At 40.6% G+C, this 21,861-nt stretch overlaps 1 protein-coding gene across 1 annotated transcript in view; it reads right to left on the reverse strand.

Moving 5' to 3' along the window:
- The window catches only part of BRINP2 (BMP/retinoic acid inducible neural specific 2), a 139,097-nt gene that overhangs the window by 19,631 nt on the left and 97,605 nt on the right, over positions 1 to 21,861 (reverse strand). The window contains exons 3-4 of the mRNA XM_060774415.2: positions 10,451 to 10,641; positions 8,009 to 8,208 (exon numbers count right to left, since the gene is read on the reverse strand). Coding sequence (XP_060630398.2) covers positions 8,009 to 8,208; positions 10,451 to 10,641 — 391 coding nt within the window. The remainder of the gene's footprint in view (positions 1 to 8,008; positions 8,209 to 10,450; positions 10,642 to 21,861) is intronic.

Genomic DNA, 21,861 nt, shown 5'->3' on the forward strand with positions numbered 1-21,861 from the left:
GTCCACCAGGAACCTCTCCAGTGCAGACCTCACCCTAATTAATGGCATGAAGCAATGTTTTTATACAGATCACATTTTCTTTCAAAGTTGTTTCATTAGATGCCCATGTTTTCTGAAGTAAAACGAGCCCAAAATTTCTCAAATAAAAAATTAAACTAGGGTTGGTTCCCCTTCTGCTCCATCCAACAATATTCCAAGCAAGGAATCTGATGCCTGGAGAATTTCTCTAAGTCACTTGTGGTCACCTGTGGGCACAGTTTCAGTTAGGTTTTGCCGGATACAGCCATTTTTTAGAGTTAACCACATTAGCCAGAGACCAAGTTATCAGGTTGGACTTAGCATTGCTCATACTATGGACATCAGCTTTAGTCAAAATCTTAAATATGGCATCTAGGAGATAGACAGGAGGATTTTATGAACTTGGTAATGGATCTAAGTTCAAATGCAACACTTCCCTAAGAAAGTTCCAATCTGAGGCCTTAATGATATTGCTAGATTTTAATGTAGCTCCTTCCAATCTGTCAGCCACATTTTTCTGTTCATCCATCAGTAATGATCTAAAATCATCAGGAGAGCCCTGTTCTGAGTTGTCTGACATCAATGAAGGAGACTGGGTCTCACACAGGACTTGAAGACTTTTATTGCAACTATTCTAAAATGGCCAAGAATTGTCCTTTGGACTGAAAGTTCAGCCAACTCTTCAGCCCATGGAGCTTTGCTGATGAGCCATTTTTGAGCACTTTGGTGGATCTGGTCAATTTCAGATTCAGTCAGGCCCATCATATTAGCAACCTTTCCCCCTTAGTTGTGGCTATACTCCTAATTAGCTGAGTGATCTGAGGAGCAAGAACTTGGGAGTTACAGAGCTATAGGCAAGTAAAACTGGGCAAGCAGATGTCTTCTCAGAGTTCAATACACTCCCAAAAGGAACTGGCTCTGCAACAGATTTAAGAGCAGGAGTGTGATACAAAACAACCCTCCACCTCATGAAGGATATGTTGGTAAGAAGAATGAATTCCGTTCAAAGACATCTTAAGTTGCTTCCATTCATCCAGGAGCTCCTTTAACCCCTTCAATATGAGCTTTTGAAGATTTCCTGGTTTTGTTAAAAATTTCAACAGGAGCCAATTTGTTGGGCTCATTGAGATTAACATTTCTCCTGTCAGGCATAGCACAAGAGTAATGAATTAGTCTATGAAGATTGGTATTCCTGAATAGCCGTGTAATTTTAATATCATAACTCCTGGATTATTTTTTTTACTACAGTTCAACAATAATGAAAGTGTTTTGATGTGCTGAAAGAAAGAACAATTCTTTTGTAGTGATCCACAGAGGTCAGGTATTCATGTGCAGTCAATTGGATTTCACTTAGAGGGAACTTTAACAGTCAACTCAAAGAACATCTAATTGCCCCACGCTTTAGTCACCTGTTTTGATTTAGTTAAGGATGGCCAATATGAATCACTACTTGATCTCTTTGCAAAGTTAATGAAGTTGTGCCATTTATCTTTCGCTGCTGGGATACCTTAGGCCTCAAGCCGGATGAAAAGGGAGCAACCTCCACAAATTTTGTGGAGCTTGTACCTTTAAAACTTGCTGGGAAATCAATTCTAATTTAGTTCCCCAATTAGAAATATTTTTAAAACCAAGTCAAGAGTTTTTGAAATTAAAATCAGCTCATTAGGGAAAAAACCCTCTTGTTTACTATATAAATGATCATAGGTTGCTAAGTCCCTGCTCCTAGGTGGAGGCCATTGCAAATCTGGGCTGGTTGCAGATAAACTTGAGAGTAAAACTTCCTTTTCCATCTCCAGATGAGATTCCAGTGAAGTAAATCTATTTAATAGTAGCAGATCCTCAGAAAGTGTCTTCACAGAAGAACTACCAATTGGAAACTGATTGATCTTAGTCTCCTTACAAGATTTCTGGCAGAAGCAAAACAGAGAACTAAGGTACTGCTTCCTTGCGTTCGGTCATGAGTCTCGGTGGAATTGACAATCTCCTCTTGCATACTCATTTCCCTAAAGTTCTCAGTTACAGAAAGTACAATTCTAATCCCCAAGATTTGTAGTCTTTCTCTTTTCGAATATTTCTAATTTCAGTTGCAAAGCTGCAGCCAGAATTCCCTGTTACAGAATCCCAATTTTCTTTAAGAATACTAGCAAAGGAAATGTACTTCTGGTGCCCAAACGTCCTAAGTTGGTACTGTTTGTGCTGAAATATCCTTATTGACCTCAACACTTCAAAACGGGGTGTGTGGATGGCTTCTAACAAAAAGTAACATTAAAGGCCATTGAATGACAGCCCTTTAGAACACAGCAAGTCTGGAAGGCTTTTCTGTGAGTGAGAGCCAAACACTCCAAGCCTCTGACAATGCAAAAGGCCACATAGCTCCCAAAAAGCAGAAATAATTGTGCAGTAATTGGCCTGCTGACAAAGAGCAAACCTGACTGTTATCATCCAGCCCTCACCCCCACATTATTAACATGGTCAATTTACCATAAATAGCTGAAAGGCACACAGTTGTGTTTGACTCCCTGCGTGCTACCCCCCACCTCTTCCTTGGCAGGAGGGAAGTGGAAGAGGGAGGAGGATGACTACAGTGATGGGTTTTTAATTGTAGAGCTGGGTAGCCAATCTCAGGGATGGCAGCCTTGCTTAAGCAACCTGCAAGTATGGATGGGTTGATGGCTACAGATAAAACTAGAACTTACTATAGAAAAGCAAAGGGAGGAAAAACAGGAGCATCTTCTCTGGTTTTGAGTCTCCCTACTGCTGTACATTTCTAGAAGGACAAGCTGGAATTCTGCAATCTCTTTATACCCTCTCTGGAATATCTGGTTGAAAAGGGGACGAGGTAGCTGAACTACAAAAAGCCATTTTTGCTATTTCATCTGGGCACACAGTCACTGAGGTTGGCACTGAGCTTCAAAGATCAATAATTTGACTCAGTGTCCAATAATAATGATAATAATAATAAAACTTTATTTATACCCCGTCACCATCTCCCAGAGGGACGTGGGGCAGCTGACAAAGCACTCGAAGGTGCAAAATACAAAAAGCGCAAAGACAATAACACAAAAGCAATAACAACCAATATTCACATCATAAAACCTCCCTGGTTAAGATCAGTAAATTTCAATAATAGCTGAAGATATAACACAACTGCAATCACTATTAGTCTCATAAAGTGCATGGTGAAATAATCTCTAGGTCAAAGATGAGGATGGGAATCGTACATCCCTCCAGATGTTCTAGCAATCTCAACCAGTATAGCCAATGTTCAGGAGTGTTGGGAGCTATAGTCCAAGAACATCTGGAAAGTGACAAGTGTTGTGGTTCAGTCTGAGCCTGAGCTTTCTGAGCCTGAGTTTCCTCAGGATGAGGAAGAGGATGGGTTACAGATTTCTGAATATGTTCTGGTTAGTGAGACAAATGAAGCAGACAGTGTTGATTTTGAAGAAGAGATGGCATTTCTGTTCCCCAGAGAAAGGAATGTGACTATAGATAAACATAGTGAAACTTTGGAGCTCCAGGTGGAGGATCCTTCTGGGAGCTCAGAGCCTCTTGGTTCCCAGGGTGACCAGGCCCAACAGGGCAAAGATAATGAGCTATCCAGACTTGAAGATAGTGGAGACTTGATTAGACAGGACCGTTTACAATTAAGAGTTCACAGAAGCGAACGCCTTGCCAACAAACGTGAAACTAGAGGTCAACGTAATGCTTTCATGTTGGGAGAACATATTCAATGATCTGGTTGAAGGGAATTCTTTGTCAGTCCAATGTTGCTTTTACCCTGTTAACTTCTGTGGAATTACCTTGGCTTTTGCGGAAAGCTTCTGGCTCTTTGGGACCTTGATTTTGATACTGATTTTTGGAGACCTTTTCTTGCTGCCATGGACTCTTGTTTAACCAATGCTAAAGGAATATGCTTCATGTTATTTGCCTTTAGAACCTGGGAACTTTGCCTTTGCATTCAAAACTCTGTTTTGCCTATTGAACTTTGCATCTTTATTTCTATGTTTTGATTTTGCTTTTTCTCAATAAACTACAAAACCTACAGGCTTGGTGTGTGGTGGTGTCTTGAGTAAGGTGAATCTACCCTGAGTTGCGACAACATGGTTCTTTTCTTCTTCCCTTCCTGTCATACACATGTCACCTTTCTTTCCCAGTGACATCACAGAGGGCCAATTCATCCAGCAACAGCCAATCTATTGACACCACAAGGTGTCACTTCACCTAAACAGCCTTTGCGGTACAGACAAACATGCACATGTTGATTTTTATATAGAAGGATATATATATATAGAGAGAGAGAGAGAGAGACTGAACTAAGAAATCCATCACTCTAGCCCAAGTATGGGCAAACTTTGGCCCTCCAGGTGTTTTGGACTTCAACTCCAAGAAATCGCAGTCTGCTTACTAGCTGTTCGGAACTGTCAAAGTCCAAAACACCTGGAGGCTGGAGACTGCTTTAGCCACTTCTATACAACATTGGGACCTTTGCACTAATGTTGAAACTAGCTTCCTTTCTTCTCATTTTGCTGCTTTTTTTTTTTTTGAGCTAGGGCCAATACAAGACATTTTGGTGTCTAAAACTAAAGACAACATAGTAACACACACGTATACACCCTGAAACACACAATCCATTTCATATGCATGAACCAAGTGAATTCAGAATTGCTTCTCACTTCAGAACTGGCAGTGTATTATCATATTCCACAATACCAAAGCAATCCACTTAGGAAGCTCAGTACAATATATGCAGCTCTCTTTTCTAATAAGGATAACACTTTGGGGTCTGTTTTTCTCACCTCTGGTATCTCCTGCTAGAAGGGGTTGTTTCGCTCTACCCAATGATAAGGCTGGCCTGACTAAAAGTAAGGCATGTGTGGCAGGTCAGGAAATCTCAAACTGATCTACTACAAATTCAATCTGCATATTTATGCAGGAAGTAAAATTGAGTGACAACCTGACATCTCCTGAGCTTCATATACTCATGCAAACCAAATGTCTTTGTATACTTTTACTTGCTTTGTACTTTTTATATTATTAAATAATAATAATAATAATAATAATAATAATAATAATAATAATTGGAGGTTTTATTTTTTGTCTTATGGGTGGTTCCAGGCAGCACTTTATCATGGGCTTTAGTGAGGGGCAAAAACTCCTGGGACTTCAGAGGAGGTCCAAATACACACGTTGGTCCCAGAATTTCTGCCCCCATTATCCAGACGTCATGCTTTATTCTGAGATTTAGAGGCACCCAAGATGGCTGCCGGGTTGCAGAAATGTGGACGTTCAAATATATGGTGAACTGCAAAAGTTCTGTTCTTTGTCTTGGCCAGAAAAAACTGTTCCCTCCAAACATTTCATGGAGTATCTCCCACACTTACAAACCTCATGGGATAGAGCCACTACTGCCCAAGTCAGCAGTACACAAACAGGAACAGAACTGTCATTATATACAATTTTTAGAGCCTGGCTGCCTGGCCATCTGTCTAGACAGATTTGGTTGTGTACTTGTGGCATCAAACAACAGGGTCCTGTTTCTGGGTTTTATTCGGCTTTCCATATTAGTGGATATATGGATATCTACATCTCTGCAAAAGTTCCAATTTATGTGCAGACCAAAAAGACTGTGTTCTCCACATGTTTCATCATGTTTCTGGCACATAAACAAAGTTTTTGGAGTAGGACTACTTCTATCCAAGTCAGCACTACACAATGAAACAGGAACGTACACTTCCAAGTTAGGAACAGAACTTTGTCATTATTCTCATTTTCTCATTTTTACAGGCTGCCTGGCCATCTGTCCAGACAGATTTGGTTGTGTACTTGTGGCATCAAGCAACCTGGAACTGTTCCTGGGTTACACATGGCTTTTCCTATTAGCCAGCTGCATGGCCTTGGTTCTCAGTATTTACATTCCTCTCCAGCACATCCATGTCCCAACAGCCAGTAATAAGTTTTGCCATAAACGGCATGCATGTTATCAGCTTACACCCGATGAGGGTGTACAAACATGTATAACTGGCAACATCATCCTGTTGTTCCCTGGCACAAATACACCATGACACTTGTCTGCACAGATAGCCACACAACAAGGTCTAAGTAATTAGAGTAATGATTGCATTCTGTTCCTGGTTTGAAAGTGTCTGTTCCTGTTTCAATGTGTAATAATTACTGTGAAAGTACTTGTTGTACCCCAGGAACGTCATTTTTCTGCCACAAAATTCATTAAACAGGTGAAGGATGAAGTTCATCTTCCCTGGACAAAGTTTTTTTTCCTTCTACTCAAGTGTCACCATCTTTTTAAGAACTGACCAATCATGAACAAGCATTAAAAACCCAGAAACAAACCAAGATAAAAAATCCCGTGATATCCAATTGCAGGGACAGATATGCAAATATCTGGGTTTTTGTAAAAATATATTGCACTCATTGAATCCGTACCTCAGCAATGTTTCTTTCAGCTGTATTGTTTCTATATTGCTTTCAATTGTGTTGTTATCTGTTTTATCTGATGTTTTAATTGGTTAAAGTGTTTTACATTGTGTTTTAATTGTAATCTTGGGCGTATCCCTTGTAAGCCGCCCTGAGTCCCCTAGGAGAGATGGTTGGCGGGGTATAAATTATAAAATAAAGTTATTATTATTATTATTATTATTAGCCAAAACCCACGATATTCCTGCACCTGGACATATCACTTTTTTTGCCTCTTGTTGTGATTTTTCCGTGTTTTTAGAGAACGGTGTCTGGCCACCCTCCTCATTTCTGCGGGAGCTCCTGTGATAAAGGTACAGTCTGGATGGCCCCTCAGAATATCAAGGCAGAAAATCTCACATTATCTGAGTGTGGACTCAGATAACCCAGGTCAAAGCAGATGTTGTGGGACTTTCTGCCTTGATATTCTGGGACATAGGGCTGTGTGGAAGGGCCCTAGGATTCTATTTTAACATGTCTGCTGTAACCAACTCCAAACATATTTATGGATATATGTAAACTTTTTGCAGCTAGTCTTTTATCAGAAGAGTTTAAGGCAATTAACAAGGATAAAACTATGAAACCAGCTTTGTAACATAACTTCAAAACTAACAGAGAAAACAAGCATGGAATTACTGAAGTTTAAAACAAATTCATGGCCCTTCCACATTATCAAGGCAGATAATCCACAATATCTGCTTTGAATGGGAATATCCAAGTCCACACTGCCATATAATCCAGTTCAATGTGGATTTTATACAGCTGTGTGGAAGGGTCCTGAGTGGCACCTGCAATACATAGTGCTGCAGTGTGGAAAGCTCCTATTTATAAGATGGCGGTTTTCCTGTGGTGGAAACATGAGCAAGTGTCCTTTTGCCTGTGAGCATCTGCTCTCTCTTCCAACCTTCCCATCAGGCTGCCAAGCAATAAACTTGGATTCTGTCTACAAGAGAAGCCAATTCTCCACAGGATGAAGACACATCGGTTTATAGTCTAGAGCACTGCTTCAAAAACTGTGGGTCCTGACTCCAAATGGAGTCAATGCTGGGTTCTGCAGAAAACTGGCAAAAGTAAAAGAATTCTGAATGTCACCTAGTGGCGCTTTTAAATATTTACAAAAATCTGTTGTGCAATGTTTACAGTAGACTCTGCAAAAGATGCTTCAGCTGTACCTCATGAAAAGAAAAAATCAGCCTGTTTAGCAAGTCATATAAATGCCGATTTGTTATCAATAAATGTTTATTTTTAATGCTTATTTTATATATCTATATATCCAGTGTCATGTAAAAGTGTCTCGGGACAAAAGGGGTCCTGAGTGGAAATGTTTAAGAATCTCTGTCCTAGAGGATTTCTCACATGCTGCTATTTCTCTTTCTGACCAGCCCTACTTACCATTATTCAAACTTTTGAGGTCAAAGAGAATGCAAAGACTGCGCATACAGATGCCTTGAAAGCCTCCCCGCAACATGTTCAAGGTTTCAGGAGGCAAAGAACACCTTTTGCTTACTTCTAGAGTTACCTTAATGGCAGCTGTAGCTATCTGGATGTGGTGGAGGCGCCTCAGGGTGCTTTCCCGGTCAATGAAGTAAGAGGCTGCCAGTTGATGTAGTATTTCCAAGGAGACAGTAGCATTAGTTCCACCACTTACTAATGGGCTCCCAGGTTCCACTTTCCGACTGAGCTTGCGCTTGTCCACAAAAATGGTCAAGGACTCTTCTCCTGCAAAGATATGAGATGCTTTGTTTAAATTCTCATGGATCCGGCACCGTAAACCCACCAAGGTCAGTAGTGTCCACCAGACAGAAAAACAGAGAGCAAATTCAAAGCTTTATATCAAGAACAGGCCCCTTGGATTCCATGTATCAGGAGGCTTCCTGGGTGGTGGTAGTATTGCCCAAATTGTTAGATTTCCCTCTAAATCACTGGCAGCTTCCAGGACAGAGGGACAGTGGATTCGTTCCAGTTTGAATGCAAATTCTAAATGGGTTGGGTTGTTGTAGGTTTTTTCGGGCTATATGGCCTGCATCTATGGCAAGCATCCTAAGAGGTAGTGAGGTCTGTTGGAACTAGGAAAAGGGGTTTATATATCTGTGGAATGACCAGGGTGAGACAAGAGCCCTTTGTATAAACCCCTTTTCCTAGTTCCAACAGACCTCACTACCTCTGAGGATGCTTGCCATAGATGCAGGCAAAACATCAGGAGAGAATGCATCTAGACCATGGCCATATAGCCCAAAAAAAAACCTACAACAACCCAGTGATTCTGGCCAGGAAAGCCTTCAACAATACATTTAAATTGGTTGTCCATGAAAATTCTAAGCACATAATTCAACACTTTGGATGGCTCCTTTAAAGTTTAAACCTGATTGGATTCACAGTCCCACTGCCATGAAAAGCCACCAGCTGCCACTGTCTTTGTAGAACAGGAAAGAATGAACCAACGCCCAATCCACAACTCCTGGTCTGAGCCCCACAAGGCCTGCTACTGCCTCTATCTCCTCTTCTGCAGCCTATGTGAACTCATTGGGATGTCCATTCTAGCCTACTTTTAGTGTATAAATGAGCTAAGATTATCTCCTTGCTTCTGGGCAATTTCTTCCTACATAACACAGTCAAATCCAGTTACTGTAAACAGAGGCAGTTCAGTCACACTGTGTGTGACAAGAGGCACTTTCACAACAGACCTAAAACAAACTGGCATCTGCAGCAGAACACAGCAGAGCTCAAAACACAGAAAAAAAGTACCTAACACCATTGCTGTTCAAGGGAAGTTAGAGGAAAAAGCCTCCTTAGCAAGTGGAAAGCCCCTGCACACTGAAGCTATTTCATAAGCTTGTTTTGCAGAGCTGGCCCTACCATTTGGCAGAGTGAGGCAGTCACCTCTGCCATCAGATTTGGGCTTCTGTGAAAAGACATAAAATGTTAGCCTTTGTTTTATTTTTGCTGTCAAGAAGGGAGAAAGGTGTTTGTGTCCTTTTCTGCCTCATGTGCCAAAATAAATGGATAGCTGCTAAATACTAAAAACCTTGGCTCAGGTAGATGGGTAAGTGTGAGCATGATTTGTTGTTTGTCCCAGGCTGCAAATACATTCCTATTTTGATCCTATTAGTAGGTTTGACTCACAGTTTCTAAAAATCCACATTGCTACTTTAAGCTTTCCATTGAACTACAACTTTAAGCAATAATAGCAAATAGTCTGTGCTGGTCCTTTTTACACATACTTGGAAATAAATTGCACCAAATTCAGCAAAACCAGCTTTCAAGTAAATATAGAACAATACTTCATATGGAGAAATACATGTTAAAACATAGGATTTCCTTGGATGCAAAACATCACAGAATACAGTGTATTTCCTTTACCATATACATTCTAAGGACTAATTCTTCTGGGGTTTGTGCTTTTATAAGCCAGGTGGGCATGACGTAGCAGCCCACATTCATGCAGCTTTATATTAAGCAATCTGTGTGTATGTACTGTCAAATGTCAATTTCTGGCAACTCTAATCTGCATTTGAAGTATTTCTTGTATTTTATGGTTGTTTTGATTGTGCCTTCCAACAGTAACTATAATGTAGAAAATGACCCCAGTAAGTAATATATTGGGCTTTGGAACCATTTTGGGTGGGGGAATGTGGGGTCCTGAGAGAGGGCCCATATCACCCCTTCTCACCTTGAGCCACATGGTTCTGACCACTGCACCAACCAAAGTTATGCCCACTCTGAAAAGACGCAGGTGATGGTTTGCACAGGAGGAAAAAATAATAAAAATAAATGGTGAAAGATGTAACTGTGATATATTCATGTGGGTTTGTATGTACAGACTGTATGTATTGTCTGTGTATCAATACATTAAAAATGCAAGTACAGTACTGAAGTGGGATACTCAGCTAATTTATGACTTGATGCTATGAATTGTGGGATCACCATAGAAAGTTTACAGGAAGAAAGCTTGAATATTCACCTCCAAGTGTGGCTGAGAGCAGGAAATGGGTTCCGTATTTTTTAATCAGATTCTCGGTGACCTGTTGCAGGGTGGGCCGGCGCCCCAGAAGGCGAATATTTCGGATGAATTCTGGAGCCAGAGGAACTGGCAAGTGGAAGAAATCTTTCCTTTCCAGTGCCAAGTTATTCACCCTCCAACGAGCAAATTCTCTGGATGGGAATACAAGAAACACCAATGGTAAAGTTGCACAATATATCAAGCCATTTAAAGAAATGTTTATACATACATAACAACGTTTTTCTTGTTCTTAGTAGTGAAAGACAGGAGTATTGTCAAATTCTTATAAATATTTGGGACATATCACAAATTCTTATAAATATTTGGGACATATCACAACTGTAGCAGTTTGAAGTTGCATGGTCAATGATGATGAATGCTGGAAGCTGGAGTCCAATAGCATCTGGAGACCCACACATTGCCCATCACTGTTGTCAGAGTTATGACGGAGCCACAACTTCTCCTAAGTCATTCCTCCGTTAAAGACTGGCTAGCAGAGAATACAGCTTGGAGCAATTGGACCTCGTAATTTTCTTTGCCTCCTGGTTCTGTTCAGGAAGCTGAATAAACATTACTCTTGAACATTATGGGTTTTTTAAAATTGTATAATACATAGAAACATACCATCTTTGAAATTAACATTCAAAATACCAGTATTTTCCCCAATCCCACCAGCTAAGAACGTGGTCTCCAGTGGACACATCCTGTCATTGGTTATAACCACTAGGCTTGGGCAAGTTCGTTCAGAAGCTTCTAAAATCGTAATTAATTCAGATTAAATTCACCTTTGAATCAATTTCGAGCCATGCAGGGATAGTGGGAGGAGCAAATCCGAATTGAAACCACTTACCCAATGTTCGGAATTATTTTCAGATGTTTCCCACAGTTATTTTGATTTTAAGACCATTAAGCAATTTTGGCAAAGCCTAACCAACGGTTTTAAAATCTCGCGGTTTCTCTTCCTTCCCTGGCAACGAGCTGTGATGCAGAGGGATGAAGTGGGCGTAGCTAAGCACAGCTCTTCTTGAAGGCCACGCCCCCAGTGGCCTTCAAGAAGAGATTTTAAAACCGTTTGTTAGGCTTTGCCAAAAGATTTTAAAACCGTTTGTTAAGCTTTGCCAAAATTGCTTAATGGTTCTGGAGGGAGGGAGGGGCACCTTCCATTAACAAAGCAAATGAAGAGATTTGGATTTCCTGATATTTCCGATCTTTTTTTCATTAAAATTTCGGAAATCATTTCAAAATCGAATTGCCAGCGCCCCCTACATCCAAAATGAGTTTTGAAGCTTTTTTTTTTTTTTTTTTGGATCACCCAAGCCTAATAACCACCTCATCCTTCTCAAAGATACAATATATCGGACAGGGAAGGATAACTGGCAGGGAAGAATATGTGCTTCATCCCTTGCTGCCAATTGTCATGGAAAACACTTTTGAACACCCCACATAATGGTTAATAAAAAGCCCTCCAAAAAGTTACTACAGTGGATTATGCCCATCATTGTACCCAACAAGTGCAGCTGTACTGCTTCTATACAATGCACTGTGATGAGTGGGTGCAAATGGAGGAATTGTTTAAAATCAATGTTTTATCATTAATGAAGACAGGAACTTATTTCAAATAAATAACCACTTACTAACCCTTATCAAGAAGACATATTAGTAGAACAAGTGATGGAGGCAACTTATTGAAAGTTGTATGCTGCGATGATTAGAGGATGGAGTAATTCCACTACTAGGAATGAACAGAAGTTAGCTATTGGATTGGCCTCTCATTCAAACCAGACTGGGATCATTGGCATCCAAAAACCATAAAGAGATGGACAAGTTCAGTTGTATCCAGTTCACACTTTTGTGTGTGCATATGTGTGTGTGAATAACATATTTGTGTCTTTTGACAGCTTCATTACTATTTATATATTGTATCATAAAATTTCATAGGCTAGAGACTATCTTATTTTCAGCTACTCTTTTTCAATCCACACCCTGCTACCACAGGTGTCAACTGTGAAAGTTTAGACTATGTGCAGGTTTTCTCTTATTTCACACAATTCATTTGGGGGGAGGGGAGAGAACAGTTTGGTATTATTTTTTCTAGTAACGCTAAGAAGAGTGAACAGGGAATGTGGCTGTATACTGAGTTGGGGTGTGCAAAACAGCACAGAATTTTGAACTGTTTTCAGTGTCTCTCCCCCGGTTCTGTTTTCGGGAAGATTCTTCCAGAAATGGAAATGAAACTCAGGGTTCTGAATTACAAACAGCCCTCCTCCTAATCTCCCAGAATCATCCCAAAAACAGAATGGGGGGCACCCAAAATTCGAAACAAAAATAGAATGGATTTACAGAGAGCTCTTGAGTAAATGCAGAAGGTCCCACAATCATTACCCTCCATGATTATTAAAAAAATCAGATTTCAGATGAAAAGGCATGTGTCTGAGCTCTTAGAGAGTTTTATTTCTTTATATTTTATTTATGGAATTGATATTCAGCTTATGTTCCACAGAGATGGTCCCCACAGCAGCTTGCAAAAAACTTGGGAGGCAGAAAAACTTCATCGCATATCATGAAATGAACTAACAAATAATGACAAATCATCTATAGTAAGAGCACAACCTATCAAAATTGAAAGAGAGATTATTAAATATTAATCACATATATTCCACAAAAGCTACAATTTTAAAATGTTGAGAAATGTTGTGAGAAATGATGTAGCATAGAGAAGCAGTCTTGCTGGGTAACATGCTGGGGTGGGCTACTGCCAGGGAGCAAAGGAAAGCCACGGCCAGCCATGTTCTACCATCTCACTCAGAATCAGGCTTTGTACTAGCAAAACAGCAACCCAAGGATGACCAAAAAGGAGGCAGTGAGGATAAAGCATCCAGTGTTGTCTATCTCTAAGGTGTGCTGGGAGCTTGTTCTTTTGTTATCAATAATACCTCCAGATTTTACAACTGGCTTTCCACCAAGCATCCTTCTCTCTGCACACATAGCTCTGTATTCATATCACTGCTGTTGTTAAAATGTGCCATCAAATTGTTTTCAATTTATGATGACCCAAAGGGAGGATTTCTTCAGAGGGTTTGCAATTACCTTCCCTCTTCTTCTGCTGAGACAGTGTAACTTGCCCATGATCAATCAGCAGGTTTCTATGCTCAAGTGAAGATCTGACCCTGGTTTTCCAGAGTCCTAATCCACTGCTCAAAACAGTACACCATACTATGTACACATCCTATGCACACCTTGCATTATTTTTGTCTTTCTTTTTTTTATTTTCTTGTAATTTCCTTCTACGTCCACCTTGGAGTTTAAGATCTTCTGGAGAGGTCCTGCTCTTGGCCCCACTTCTATCACAAGTGAGGTTGGTGGGGATGAGGAGCAGGGCCTTCTCGGTGATGGTCCCTCACCTGTGGAATTCACTCCCCAGAGAAATTAGGTCATCGACATCCCTCTTCTCTTTTAGAAGGAAATTAAAAACATGGATATGGGACCAGGCTTTCGGGTGATCTGGCAGATAGACAAAGGACAAGCGACGACTAGAATTGATGGATTTGACAATGTGGAATTGAATTTACGGACTCTGAGCTGGCAAAGATTGAGCACTAGATTGGTTTTTAGGGATTGTGATGTATAATTGATTGTTTTAATTGTTTTAATTGCTGTTATATATGTTTTATTTTTATCTTGTTGTTTTGCTGGCATCGAATTGTGCCTTTTGTAAGCCGCCCTAAGTCCCCCCCTCGGGGGTTGAGAAGGGCGGGGTAGAAGTTCGAGAAATAATAAATAAATAAATAAATATTTTCAAAATCTAAGTAAAAAAATAAAGAGACACAAAATGTTTTGTTAAGATGCACTGTTTTTTTTAATCTTAAAACACACTTTTGCATTTTCTTAATTTTTGGTAACTTGATAACAGTAGAAGAAAAATGCCTCATTATTATGGGAAACCTCTATATTTGGTATTTTCTGAATTTTAAGTCATTGCTAAAATACAGGATTATATGTGATATCACATATAGGACTGTTATTTGTACCTTTAGGTTGACTCTGGTTTATGGTGATCCTGTCCTAGGATTTTCTTGCCAAGATTTATTCAGAGGAAGTTCAACAGTGTGACTTGCCCCAGATACCCATGGCTGAGCAGGAATTTGAGTTTTATTATTATTATTATTATTATTATTATTATTATTAAACTTTATTTGTACCCCGCTAGCATCTCCCGAAGCACTCAATGCGGCTTACAAAGGCCAAGGCCTCAACACAACAATAGCATAACAAAACAACTCAAAGCAAAATCAAAAACAAAAAGCAATAACAACAAAACATTACACTATAACACAGTAAAAACTAGGGCCGGGCCAAGTAATGGGTACAGAATTAAAAAAGTGCTGTGTATGGCAGGTGGTATGTTGGATTTCAGGGCAAGTGCAATGTGGAGAGAGTCTTAAAACTCTAATAAAGTGCTTCTGGGACATAATGCTGGAGTATTCCTATTCCGGAAAGGCACATTGGAATAGCCAGGTCTTCAAGCTCTTCCTAAAGACTGCCAACGTGGGTGCTAGTCTGATGACTTTGGGGAGGGTGTTCCAATGTCAGGGGGCAACCACAGAAAAGGCCCTGTTTAGTTTAGTTGAGTCCTGGATCAGTGCTTAAGCCATTACATCACCCTAGAACAGGGGTCCTCAAACTTTTTAAACAGAGGGCCAGATCACAGCCCCTCAAACTGTTGGAGGACCAGATTATAATTTGAAAAAAGCATGAATGAATTCCTATGCACACTTCACATATCTTATTTGTAGTGCAAAAATACTTAAAAACAATACAATAATTAAAATGAAGAACAATTTAAAGGAATATAAATTTATTAGTATTTCAATGGAAAGGGTGGGCGTGCTTTTGGCTGATGAGATAGGATTGTTGCTGTTGTTGTGTGCTTTCAAATCGTTTCAGACTTAGGTTGACCCTGAGCAAGGGCCGCGTAAATGACCTTGGAGGGCCGTATTCAGCCCTCGGCCCTTAGTTTGAGAACCCCTGCCCTAGATTATATGACCCTAGATTGTTTTTCTATCTAACTAACTTTGCAGGAATGCTACAAAGATAGGGATGAAGAGCAGACCCTCTGTAGGCCACCTTGAGCTTGTTAAGTGGCAAACGTAATTACAAGAACAGTTCTAAATATTGGCTGACCTAGTAGGACATTCTTCATATGGAGACCTGTGCCAAATATAAATGTGTTGACATTCAGTAAACTTATATTTATCAGTTTCACAACTACAGCTTGTGAAGCAAGTAATACAGTGCATGCCAACTCTACCCCCACTTAACAGGCCTCACATAATCTCTGCAATGGGATGGCTGGCATGAGATGATTTCAGCAGCCTGCTGTTTTCCCAGAACAATGCCCCTATAAACAACGACTGGCCAATTTCATTCTAATTGTAACAATTTCACTGTAATTAAAACCAGGCTGCGGCTTGCAAACAGTTTAATTAAGTCTGATTGAGAAAGATGGAGGAGAAGCAGGGGACTAAGGGATGGCTAGCAAATCTAGCAACTGGGTTCTGATATGTATATATGCACAGCACCTGCACAACTGCTTAGCAAGCTTTTAAAGTAGACTAACTGTGAAAAGTGGCAGAAACATGGGAATTTAGGTTCAAAGGACTGGTGCAAGACTGAGAGACCCCTTAAGCCAAAGTATGCTAACTTTCAGATAGCCAGCTGGGCAATTTGCCTGCTTCTCTGCAGCCTGACTCAATACATTATTCTGCTCATGCACAATAAAGAAATAGCCATTCAAAGTAATCATATAGCAAGATGCTTTGTTTGTATAAAACACAGTTTTCAAATTTGTGCCCCCTTTGGGCATTTTCTCCACCAAGACAGAGAACTGATGCTCATTAAGAACTTTCTTTTGAGAGTTTTTGTGGGAGTTTGTTGACTGGCTGCTGCAGTCTGAAGCTAGCTTCAAATGTAGGGTTTTTCATGGCCAGAGTGTGATAACTTAATTAACGTATTAGGAGCCCCCGGTGGCGCAGTGGGTTAAACCCCTGTGCCGGCAGGAATGAAGACCGACAGGTCGCAGGTTCGAATCCAGGGAGAGGCGGATGAGCTCCCTCTATCAGCTCCAGCTCCTCATGCAGGGACATGAGAGAAGCCTCCCACAAGGATGATAAAAAACATCAATTCATCCGGATGTCCCCTGGGCAGCGTCCTTGCAGACGGCCAGTTCTCTCACACCAGAAGCAACTTGCAGTTTCTCAAGTCGCTCCTGACATGACAAAAAAATAAATAACATATTTACTTGAGTTTAGTGCACCATACATTAAATGGTCAGTATAGAGGGGGCCTGGAGAATCTAACTCAATTCTAATGCTCACTTTTTTGGCTAAATGAACTTCCCAAAATTCGGGTGCACCTTAGATTTGCATAATACAGTAATCTTAAGTGTTGAGCCAAAGCAAAAGGCTATTTGAGGGACGTCTTTTCAAATGTAATTGCAATGGCTCAATGCTATGCAATCCTGGGATTTGTAGTTTGGTGAAGTATCAGCATTCTTGGGCAGAGGAGGCTTAAGACCTTGAAAAAGACCTTGATAGGTGGGTGCCATTGGATCCCCCACATACGACTTAGCCAAATTTCTTGCTGCACAGTTACAAAGCCACATTGGGCTCACAACACACTACATCAAGGACTCAGCCCACTTCATTGAAAAAATCAGCAATCTCAAGCTAAATACAAATGACAAACTGATCAGCTTCGATGTGGTGTCTCTATTTACCATGGTCCCAGTTGCAGACACCATGGCACTCATCAACCAGAGGTTCCCAGAAGACATCACGGCGCTGTTTCACCATTGCCTCACCACCAGCTATTTTCAGTGGGACAATGAATTCTACGAACTGAAAGATGGAGTAGCTATGGGGAGCCCTCTCAGCCCAGTCATAGCTAACTTCTACATGGAACACTTTGAAAAACAAGCCCTGGAGACAGCAACCAAAAAGCCCACTATATGGTTCAGATATGTGGATGACACCTTCACCATTTGGAGCCATGGAGAAGAAGAACTCAACAGGTGCCTGGGCCATCTTAACAGCATCCACCCAAACATCCAGTTCACCATGGAAAAAGAAAATGAAGGAAGACTGCCTTTTCTAGATGTCCTAGTCATCCGCAAACCAGATCAACAATTGGGTCACACCGTCTACAGAAAACCCACACACACAGATAGATATCTACATAAAAACTCCAACCATCACCCAAGTCAAAAAAGAAGCACCATTAAAGCCTTGGCAGACCGTGCAAATAGAATCTGTGAACCCCACCTCCTCCAAGATGGACTGAACCACCTCAACTGGGCTCTCCAGGCCAATGGATATTCCACCTCAGACATCAGAAGAGCTGCAAGACCAAGAACAAGCCACCAGAGTCAAGATGAAGATCCACCCAGAGGAAAAGTGTTCCTGCCATACATCAAGGGAACCACTGACTGCATAGGGAAGCTGATGAGGAAACACAACATACAAACAATCTACAAACCCACCAAGAAAATCCAACAAATGCTACGTTCAGCAAAGGACAAGAGGGATCCTCTCACCTCTGCAGGAGTCTACCGTATACCATGCAGCTGTGGGCAAGTCTACATAGGGACCACCAAACACAGCATTGCCCAAACAAGAATCCAGGAACATGAAAGGCACTGCAGACTACTCCAACCAGAGAAATCAGCCATAGCAGGGCACCTGATGAACCAACCTGGACACAGCATTTTATTTGAGAACACAAAAATGCTGGACTACTCTCACAACCACCATGTCAGACTACACAGAGAAGCCATTGAAATCCACAAACATGTGGACAATTTCAACAGAAAGGAAGAAACCATGAAAATGAACAAAATCTGGCTACCAGTATTAAAAAATTCTAAAATTGCAACACCAAAAACAGCAGAGAGAAAAACAGGCAGGGACATCTAATCACCTTTCAAGAAGAGTTTGCTCCAGGCACAGCCAGCCCATTGTATGCTAATCAAGGTGGTCAGTTGAAAGATTCACACCTAGCCCAACTTACAAAAGCCCTTTGTCTCACCCTGGTCATCCCACAGATATATAAACCCCTTTTCCCCAGTTCCAGCAGACCTCACCTCTGAGGATGCTTGCCATAGATGCAAGCGAAACGTCAGGAGAAATGCCTCTAGAACATGGCCATATAGCCCGAAAAAACCCACAAGAACTGAGTGTTTTCTAATTGCTTGGGTAAACAATGAGCTAGGCTGACAGTTGGCAGCTCACGCCAACCCGGGGCTTCGAACCTGCAACATTTTGGTTAATACATCTTATAATTGCTAATGATTGACCAACTGTGCTAAACCTCCGGCCTGATGCACCCCGTGTTTTTCTTTTCCATTGTTGGAAGCTTTGCTGTTTTAAAACTTTTGTTTTTAAGGAAGGAATTCTAAAGAGGCAGCACACTTTTGGGACCAAATTTCAAAGACTGCACTTTTTGCATTATGTGTAGAATTCAGCAGCAAATACCTTTTTTGGTTTCAGGGTTTTGAAAATTGAGGTGCACATTAGATTCGATGGTGCACTAGACTTGAGTAAATACCGGTAATTAAATTATCACACTCTGACCTTGAAAAAACACAGATTCCTACAGCTATTTGATTAGCAGTTTTTTGAATCTTGTGATCTAAAGATGATTAATTACCCATTTAACAAATATTAAAATTGAGGGACTATGTTGGAAACTCTTTTTCAACAATGCAATAAAAAGAACCAGCTGGAGAAATATGAAACGTGTTGTCTCTTTAGAACAATCAATCCTTTAACTCAGAGTTTCTCAAATCATGCTCCTCCAGATGTTTTGGACTTCAGTTCCCACAATTCCTACAGCTGGTAAACTTGCTGGGATTTCTGGTAGCTGAAGCTGAAAACACCAAGAGGACTATGGTTTTAGAAACACGGTTTTAACTAATTAATAACAACAAAGCTAATTCTAGAATTAAGCTAATGCCAAAAGTAGAGCAATTAAGTTTTAAAAATTATGTTGTCCTCTCCCTTCACCTTAGAACATTTTAACTTAATTTCCAATTTAGGTGATTTAAATTAAATTTCTGTCACTTCTCTCCCTCATTAACACATACACCATAGCATCTTTCCTTCCTTTGCCAAATGGATAATACAACTCTCCTGAACCAATCCTAATCTACCGGCTCACCCCTTCCCCATGATGGGTTGCCCATAGCACTTCCCACACCAGCACCTAACTCTACATTGTTTCTTCCCACATTGTTAAAGTTAAAGGTCAGTTGTCCCCAGTCGTGATCTTCTTCGTTCTCGTACTCATCAGCAGATGAGAGTTCTTCATAGTGAAGTTGTAACCTCCATCCACCCATCATTTTTTAAACTTTCTGAAGATGTTTCAGGGCTCACAGAGAGCCTTGAAGCCTTTGAGAAAATAAAGATCTGAAAAGTGTTTTTTAACTGAATTAAACATTTGGAAATTCACATATATCATCAGGGCATTTCTATAGCTTAGAAGTAAATAGCCAAAGGTATCACTTTACCTACTCTTGGTGCAAAACTGAATGGTTTATGAACAACTGATGGTTCACTACTGGGAATGCAAGCAGAAAGGGACAGGGCCTTCTCAGTGGTGGCCCCCCCCACTTGTGGAATTTGCTCCCCATCGAGATTAGATCAGTGTCCTCCCTCCTTTCCTTTAGGAAAAAAACTGAAATCATGGTTTTGAAACCAGGCTTTTGGCTAGCAGGCACAATGGTACTTTGGACATTGAACTGGACCACATGATGATTGCTACGATAATATAAACGGCTATATGACTGTATAATTAATGTTATCCTTTTAATCTATTGTGTATTTGTGATTTTATATTGTTATACTGTGATATTGCGGCATCGAATTGTTGAGTCCCCCCTCGGGGGTTGAGAAGGGTGGGGTAGAAATATTTTAAATAAAATAAATAAATTTATTTATTTGTTGTGTCAGGGCAACCAGTCAATTGTATTACATTTCTAACAGAACAAAACAGACAAAATACAAAATTTGTGAGTTTGGTAGTTGATTAAATGTTCTTTGACCAGTAGCTGGCCATTTGGAGTGCTTCTGGCATCGCTGCAAGAAGGTCCTCCATTGTGCATGTGGCAGGGCTCAGGGTGCATTGCAGCAGGTGGTCAGTGGTTTGCTCTTCTCCACACTCGCATGTTGTGGATTCCACTTTGTGGCTCCATTTCTTGAGGTTGGCTCTGCATTAGTACTTGGAAGAGAGGCCATTAGAACTTCCATCAAAGCCACTCTCAGCTGGCTGCTGCTGACTTCTCAAGAATCCAAGAGATTTTGGTGCAAAAAAAAATAAAAAATGGGTGCTACATGTGTAAAAACTATGTGCATAATTATAACCCATTCTGACAATGATGAACGAACATTCTCTTATAAACATATGGAGTAGCATTCCTGTTTCTCATACTGTAATTAAACTGGCAATTTGTTCCATAACTTGAGTTTATGGCTGAAATGGACTGTTGCTATTTAATTCTGATTTAATGTTTGTATATTTGTAGATTTTTAATTGTATTGAAATGCTTTTCATGTAAGCTGTTTTGAGTCTTCTTTGTGGAAAGAAAAAGGAAAGTATAAATAAACATAATAATCCCATCCTATCCAATTTGCCATTGATCCACTCCTTTGGGCTTCACGCAAATCTACCACTTGTCAAAAGATACGATATTGTGCTTTTCTTTTCCATTTCTGATCAAATAGTTTAACCATTAGCTTGTCCCACTGAATATGAGGTCTGACCAAGGGCCTCTTGTGGTCCCTTGGTATCCAGTTTGTTAGTCGACATGTCTTTTATTTGTGCTGTATGTGTTACCCATCTTCTTTTTGCTTCATAGATTTCACTGACCACAGCACGTACCCGGTTTTTTGACACAGCTGTTTATTGTCTGACCTTTCTGCTACCTCCCCATAGATGGAAGTGGTTGGATCTGAGACGGTGACATTCAACACATGTCGAGAAAGAACCAGTGTCAGCTAAAAGCAAATGAAGTGCCCAAAACTGGTTCCATGATTGAGTCCTGGAACTTTTTTTTTCATGTCATGAGTGACTTGAGAAACTGCAAGTCACTTCTGCTGTGAGATAATTGGCCATCTGCAAGGATATTGCCCAGGAGACGCCTGGATGTTTTGATGTTTTACCATTCTTGTGGGAGGCTTCTCTCATGTCCCCGAATGGGGAGCTGGAGCTGACAGAGGGAGCTCAAGCCACTCTCCATGGATTCAATAAGCAGTCGTGCAGGCACAAGTGTTTAACACACTGTGCCACCGGGGGCTTCCAGCCCTGGAACTGATGGTGGG

The sequence above is a fragment of the Anolis sagrei genome, chromosome 4 (assembly GCF_037176765.1).
Source record: "Anolis sagrei isolate rAnoSag1 chromosome 4, rAnoSag1.mat, whole genome shotgun sequence".
NCBI classification, from domain to species: domain Eukaryota; kingdom Metazoa; phylum Chordata; class Lepidosauria; order Squamata; family Dactyloidae; genus Anolis; species Anolis sagrei.